General features: G+C 60.2%; 1 protein-coding gene across 1 annotated transcript in view; it reads right to left on the bottom strand.

The window, feature by feature from the left end:
- The window catches only part of LOC111146718 (solute carrier family 45 member 4), a 69,301-nt gene continuing 61,804 nt past the window's right edge, over nucleotides 1–7,497 (bottom strand). Inside the window, exons 4-8 of the mRNA XM_022502388.1 lie at nucleotides 6,947–7,126; nucleotides 5,373–6,406; nucleotides 4,943–5,042; nucleotides 3,653–3,864; nucleotides 1–1,733 (exon numbers count right to left, since the gene is read on the bottom strand). Of these exons, the coding sequence (XP_022358096.1) occupies nucleotides 1,374–1,733; nucleotides 3,653–3,864; nucleotides 4,943–5,042; nucleotides 5,373–6,406; nucleotides 6,947–7,126 (1,886 nt within the window). The 3' untranslated portion in view covers nucleotides 1–1,373. The remainder of the gene's footprint in view (nucleotides 1,734–3,652; nucleotides 3,865–4,942; nucleotides 5,043–5,372; nucleotides 6,407–6,946; nucleotides 7,127–7,497) is intronic.

Genomic DNA, 7,497 nt, shown 5'->3' with positions numbered 1-7,497 from the left:
TCTGAAAGTTCTTCATTAAAAAAAAAAAAAAAACTTGAGGCAGCGAAGTATGACCATCGTCTGTGTCCAGGTGCCATCAGGAAGCTCAGACCGGTCGTTCCAAATGAGAAAAGCAGACACTGCTCAGTCGTGAGAGAATGGTCTGGAAAGCATTCCCCAGCAGCTGCGGCATCTATCAACCGCGTGCCTTCCCCCAAGTCTGCGTTTGGCTGAGATGCTCAGAGCGGAGACCCCACCAAGGTCCTGCGGGGGAGGGGACCGTCCTCAAGGTCCCAGACACTCGCATCACTTTGCCACTGCCCCGACTCCGGCGTCGGGTGGGCCCAGCAGGCCCGAGAGGTCAGAAGAGGTCAGAAGAGGCCGGGGCCGCGTCCCACGCACCCGAGGTAGGCCTGGCGGCAGGTCCCAGGGGCCGAGGCCGCACCTGGAGCTCTGCCCTCATGATTTCCCAAAAATGGTTTAAACACGAGTCAAAGTGCAATGAAAGAGTCCATCTCCTATCTGGGGAGCTATGGACAACGATGAGGGGGTCGGGGGTCCAGGCGCAGACATGGGTGCGCACCTGCCGGGGGCCTGTCTGCTCCCTGGGATGCTGCTGGCCGCAGGTGCCCGTCCCAGCCCGCCGTCCCCGCAGGCCACCCCCAGTTGACCCTGTCCCGCCCCCCAGGTGCCCTGGGGCCCTCCTGACAGCACAGGTTCAGGATGGGGGTGCGGGTGGGGGGGCGGCTGCCACTTCCCGCTGCCCAGAGGCGGGCCTGCCCCTCACGCCATCAGAATCTCTGAGGAGAAGAAAAAAAACATGTGGTTTCCTTAAGAAAACCAGTTTTGAGAGAAAAAAAAATTTTTTTTTCTAAAATAATGATAAAAATACTCTCCAATAATGGCAGCACCAACAGAACGTGAGATCTGACACCTGCAGGCCCCCAGAGGGCGCAGAGAGGCCCAGTGACTGGCCACACGGCTGCTGTCTTTAATCCGCAGACCGCAGGCGGCGAGCCACAGCACGGACTTGTGGTTTTCAATTATGACCTTGGAAATGAAAATCTTATTTTTCTCTGGATTGCTTGCAACTATTGTAAATCTGCCTTACGGTTTGAAAACATGCAGAATAATATACCTGCGAAATTAAACAGTTGAAATCAGAAGCTCCTTTTCAATTAAAAAAAAAAAATTTCAAATGATTTTTTTTAATCGTGGAAAAGTAATCAGTGTGGTGTTTCTGCCCAGAGGCCCAGGCCTACCCTAGAGCTACCGCACCCCCACCCGTGTCGTGAAGGAACTCTGCTTTGTGCCGTCACCAAAGCCACACTGACCAACCCGCCCGCCATCCCCAACCCACCCCCCCCAGGAATGTGTGTGCACAGGGGCGAGGCTCAGACCATCGACTCCGTCTCCACCAGCCCCTGCAGGCCCTCCTTCCGGGACAGGGTCAGGACGGTGGGCTTCTGGCTGCCGTCCCCGCCATCACCAGGCGGCCGGGAAGACAGGCCCTTCTGCTCCTCCTTGGCCTCTTCTGACACCTCCGGGTAGATCACCAGGAACGTGGCTGTCAGGAAGCCCAGGAAAGAGCCCACGGAGGCCACCATGGGGATGACGCGCACGGTCCCGACGGCATCCACCACGCCCCCGAGGGCAGACGCCACCAGGATCTGGGAGATGTACACCTGGCAGGACAGGATGGCACAGTCTATGCCGAAGCCGCGCTTGGAGTTCCCGGGGCTGTGCTGGACGTACTGCAAGAGAGAGAGCCGGCGGTGAGGGCGCGGCGGGGGTCGGCCCGTCAGCAACACCGCCGTGTTTGAATGTGAGCTCAGAAGTCCGGAAACAGAACTTGCCTTCCGTCGGCTGCTTGGCGACCACTCAGCCTGTCTCCCCGACCCCGTCCCACTTCTATTCAACACTGTATTGGAGACTCTGGCCATTGCAATAAGGCAAGGAAAATGGAAAACGTATTAAGGATTAGAAAAGAAAACATAAATCTCATCGTACACAGGTGGTGGGACTGTGTGTGATGTCAGAAGTACCTACGAATGCGCTGGAAGAATTAATAGAAGAATGCGGCGTCTCTGTGGGTAGAAGGCCTCCGCACTATCAAGTTCGTAACTCTCCCCAAACTGATCTATACAATCAACGTACTTCCAATACCAAAGCCCAGAAACTGCTCTAACACTCAGATGAAAAGTAAACCGTCAGGACACCCAAGACGATCTCAAAAAGCAAAGATGAAGGACCCGCGGCACCAGATTTCGGTCTTCCTACGAAGCTACTTAGAACAGAGCACTTGTCTGAGAACAGACCGGCCAGTGGAAGAGGACAGAGGGACCAGAAACGCCATCCAGCTCGGACAAGGACGGCACCACAGTGCGGGTGGACACCAGGTGGCCCTCATGTGAGTGGCACTGGGTCACACAGCTACCCGGACGTGGGGAAACGAAGTCACGCTCCTCTACGACACACACACACCCCCGTATCCCAGGTGGACTGCAGACGCGCACGGGACAAGGGTGCCACCCAATGCCACCGCCAGCAGAGTGCAGCACAGATCGTGGCCGACGGTGAGACCGGGAGGGAAAGAGCCGCGTTCTGCAACCACAGGAGGGAAGCACAGGCGTGAAGGCAGGGCAGACACTCTGGTCCCATGAGGTTCAAACACCGGCAAGAGGACGACACGGGGTCAGAGGTGAGGACAAGGACCAGCTTGCTGTTGTTGCCGCGTCTGCGTTACCCTTTCCAGTTTGTTGTCCAAAAACCCACTTACGGTGTTCGCTTACAGTGTGTGTACTTTTCTGTAGTCGCGTTACACTCCAACGCGACAGCTTATTAAAAAACACGATGTGGTTACTTGGATTTTCATTAGTTTGGCATTTCGTAGGTACCTAATCACTGTGGATTTACTTTGCTTCTCTAATTGTGCAAGAGAAGATTAAACATAGTTTGGGTTTGTTTTTTCCTTTCTCTTTTTTTTCCTCTCCTTTTAGGGTCTGTGTCTGAGTTTGAGAACCACAGTCTACACCAGCGCTGTGGCCACGGAGCACTTTGAGATGCGGCTGGTCAGAGTCAAGAGGGACTGCTGGCGTCAGATACACACTCCCTCCAAGGCTTGGGGAAAATAATCAGAGTTTTATATGGGCCGTGCTGAAATCATGGCGTCTGGGACACATGGTGACGAACAGTATTTGCCTTTACACTGACTGCCCCTGTCTGCTCCCTCTCTAAATGCAGCTGCTCAAAACACAGACGGACCCAGGGGGCTCACGCCCTACTACGCAGGCCAGTGCCGGCCAAGCTCCCCTGCTTTGGGGTCCCCGGGTGCCCGACCAAAGTCCCTTAAGATGCACCGGAAGCCGCCAGGCCGGCCGGGTCAGGTTGGGGGGGGGGTGTCAGGTAGGCCACAGAAGGAGCCGGTGCCTCAGACCGACCCAAGTGGGGGGCACTTCAGAACCAAAGACCTGGGGGGGCCATGTGCACCCCAAATGCCCCCCCCCCCAGCGGAAGGTACAGAGCTCTCTGCCTAGAGACGAGTGGAGAACAAGCAGGGGCTTTGGAGCCAGAGGAGTCTGATGATCTGACCTGTGCTACATTCTGGGCTGGTGACCTCGGGCCCCACCACTACATCCACTGCCCCCGACCCCAGCCCCCAACTGTGACGCACCTCCTTGATGTCGTGGTACTGCCCGAGCAGGGCGTAGGGGCAGTAGGAGATGCTCATGGAGACGATACCCATGGTGCTGATCATGACCATGGCCACGTAGACGTTGGCGAATAGGGCCATCACGGCCGTGCCGATGGAGAAGCCCAGCGTCCCCAGCACGTAGATGACCCTGATGCTCAGATCGTAGTTGTCCAGATACTTCTGTAGCAGCGCTGCAGGGAGAGTACGGCCACGGGACAGTGACCCACAGGGCCCTGAGCCGCGTGCTCACCCCACTCCTGTCGGCCACCCCCTGCTGCTGCTGCTACCTGGAGCACCCCCGCCCCGCCAAGTCCCACCTGCCCCCATCACACGTTGTGAGCCCATGGTACCCCGCTCAGCTCCCTGGGGCTCTGGAACCTCAGACGTCAGCCCTCCTAGGTTGGGTCCCAGAGTCCAACGCCTGGTCCCACAAAGTAGCTCCCTGGGGCCTCCTCGCCCTGCAGGCCTGCCTGGCCCAGACCCTTCCCACCAGAACATCCCGACACCCAGTCTTGACTTAAGATCTCAAATTGTGGCTGGTTTCCCCAGGGTGTAAACCCCTGAGTCTAGAGGGACAGACTCCTGCTCGCCGGTTCTGGCCCAACAGCTTAATGTCACCTCCCCCAGGAAGCCTCTCTGAGGCTTCACAGACAATGCTGTGTGACCTTCAGGCTGGCTTCCCGCTGCTCCACTGACCTTGGCCATCCTCAAGTCCAGCCCAGGCTGAAATAACGCCGACCTCCCCCTCTTGGTACACGTAGAGAACAGGAAGGACCCAGGCCAGACTTGTTCAGGGGACCCTGGACCTCGCTGTGCCCCATTCCTGGAAAGTGGGCCTAGGCATGCTGTTCCCAAGACTGAGGCCTGTCACCCAGACCCCCCTCCTCAAGGATGAAACCACACCTGCAGGGAAAGTCCTCTCCTCCATGAGGTCTGCAGGCCCCACCTCCCCCTGTACTCCTGGCTAAGCACAAAAGACCTCTCTCCCAGCCCACGGGCCCGGTGCCTGCTGTCCCCCAGCCCCCCAAGCCCGTCCCTTGCCAGAGCCCCTCTCTGAGGCACCCCCAGGGAAGGAACCAGCACAGAGGACAGCCTGCACGTGGTCTGAGGATGCCCAAATCCAGACACATGAGTTTCCATGCTTCTGGCCCTGAGCCACAGCCCTGTTCCAAGTCAGGCCCATCTTCTGGGCAGGACGACCTGGGCCCTGTTTCCCGCCACTGAGCACCCCCAAGGGAGTGCGGCTGCTCCACCTGGAGGTCGGCCTACCTGAGCAGATCGCACCGGTGGCCGCGTAGATCACCAGGCCCCAGCAGCCCATCTTCATGCCCGCGTTGTAGGCCTGCCAGGCGGTTGAGTTGGAGGGGGCCTGTTCCAGAAAAGAGACTGGGGCTCAGGACGGGGGCAGGGATCACGTGCCACAGCCTTTGGGCAGAGGAGGGGACTTTCCATCTCAACCGCAGGCGGGCTGTTTATGAACCGCGATGAACGCTGCGCCGACGGGAGATGCAGTCCCGGTACCGGTTGGGCTCCGCACAGGTGGTTCCAGCCCCTCCCAGCCTCGCCCTGCACCAGAGCCCGGGCGGAGGCCATGGGGCCCAACGTGAGGTAACGCAGCCCCCAGAAACAGCCAGCTGCCAGCCGGGGCACAGAGGCCGATGCCCGCCAGGCCCCGGGGCGGGCACATCCCGGCCCTCACCTTGGGGTCCCCGTCGAAGATGACCTGACCCATGAAGTCGGTGTAGAAGACGGCCTCGGCGATGACGGAGAACCAGGTGAGCAGGTGGCAGAGGCACAGGCGCGTGAGCTCCTTGGGCATCTTCAGCATGGACAGCCACAGCAGCCGCACGGTGGTCTCGCCCTCCCCCTCCTCGCTCTCCGTGTCCCCGCTGGAGGCCGTGGCCCCGCTCTGGTTGCGGTGCCGGCAGCGCTGGCGCTTCTGCAGGTCGTACAGGTCGCTCATGCTGCGCGACGGCTTGATGAGAACCACGGCGTTGGCCCGCCGGTAGCGGTAGCGGTGGGAGCCGATCTTGCCGTAGTAGGAGAAGGTGCTGGAGGCCTGGCGGCGGAACATGTGCCTGCGCCGCCTCATGGAGCCAGATGCGGCGGCGACGGGCCTCACGTCCACCCTGGTGTAGCCCATGGGGCCGTCCGTCGGCGGGGAGCCGCTGCCGTTGGGGACTTTGGCTTCGGGCGCGTGATTCTCGAGCAGCGTGTCATCCTCCTTCGCGGTTTCCCTGAGCAGTGAGGCCAGGCAGGGTGGCCTGGCACGGGCGAGCTCCTGGCTGGTGCTGCGGGGGGTGCCGGGGTACGAGCCGTCGTGGAAGATGGAGGGCTCGATGTCGGGCAGGAAGGGCAGCTCGGGCTCCAGGTCGAGTGCGGCGTCAGGCACATGCAGCACCGAGTCACTCTTGCTCCGCACCATGCCCGCGCCCAGGTAGTCCAGCGCGAGCTCGTGCTCCGACCGCACCTCCTCGGGGAACAGCCCCGCGCCACCGTCCAGCGCGCTCCCGCGGGCAGCAGGGGGCAGTGCGTCGGCCGCCTCCCCAGCCCGCTCTTGCTGGGGGCTGTACTGCTCCTCGTCGATGCTGAACAGGTGCAGGGCCACTGACACCACGAAGATGATGGCCGCGAAGAAGAAGAGCACTTGGTTCTGAGTCCGGAACCAGGTGCCCAAGAAGGTCTGGGTCCAGTCCAGCCCGCCCAGCACATAGCCGATGGCCCCGCCGAGGCCTGAGCGGGTGGGAGAGACAGAGGGGGCCTGTGAGCGGTGCCAGGCACCTCGACACTCCCTCCCAGATGGGGAGAACCCAGGACAGATCCCGAAGGGCCTGTGCCCTTAACCACGGACCAGGCCTGGCATTCATAGCTCTGGCCGAGTCAGGACAACTTTGGGGATGGAAAATGAAGTGGTGGGAAAAACACAGTGAGAAACTCCAGCTGACCCTAGGTTTGGAGCTCTGACTTAACAGAGTCCTGTCCAAGGAATCAGGAGCAGCTATCTGCCAGGATAGGAAACAGATGCTTGCCCGCGACTCTGGGCAGCGCGGACTGCCATCCCTCAAGCTCAGGAAGCTGCCGCTCCCAGCAGATGAGAACAGCGCCTGAGCACAGGGAGAGGTCAGCGGGGGCTGCTCCCCGCCGCGCCAACCAGCACCATCCAGCACCCTGCCCTCCCGCCCGAGGTGGGGAGGAGGGCCATGGGAACAGCCTCCCCCATGCCGGTAGTCATGCCACGTGCCGGGTGGGGCGGCGGCAGGGCTGCGCTCTCACCGGCAGAGAAGGCGTGGATGTTAAGGGCCATGTCCTGCTCCTCGCTGTCCACCACGTCCAGCAGGTAGGCCCGGATGGGGCCCTCGGTCGCGTCAGCACTGAAATCCAGGACGACCACCCCCAGCACGGTGAGGACAATGCCGATGGGCTGCTGGCTGGGGACATCGCCGAGGGACAGACCTACCCGAACACACGGGGCAGTCAGACCGCAGCTCCTGAGAGCAGACCGCCCCTGCAAGGGGAAGTGGGGACACTCTCGCCAACGCCAAAAAGGCGCGTGCTCCTTGGCGTGGAAGACAGGCCTTGTGTTTTCCACTTCTGTTACGCGCATGATTATTTTTTCTCCCGTCCCATTAGCTGCTCGGTGAACCTCAACGCTTACTCACTTTGACGTTTTGCAACTAAAAAAGGATCCTTCCTCCCTAACCACTACTGGGAAAGGAGAGGCATGTTGGGAGCACGAAGTTAACATCTAGGAGAAAATGTGACGTGTGGCACGTGCAGTCACACACACATATGCACACGCACCACCTTGGGGTTCAAGGTCGGCC

Source organism: Enhydra lutris, unplaced genomic scaffold (assembly GCF_002288905.1).
Source record: "Enhydra lutris kenyoni isolate GAN:26980312 unplaced genomic scaffold, ASM228890v2 scaffoldscaffold14, whole genome shotgun sequence".
Taxonomy (NCBI): Eukaryota; Metazoa; Chordata; class Mammalia; order Carnivora; family Mustelidae; genus Enhydra; species Enhydra lutris.
Note: the sequence above shows the minus strand (reverse complement) of the source record. Positions and strands in the feature narration are given on the sequence as shown.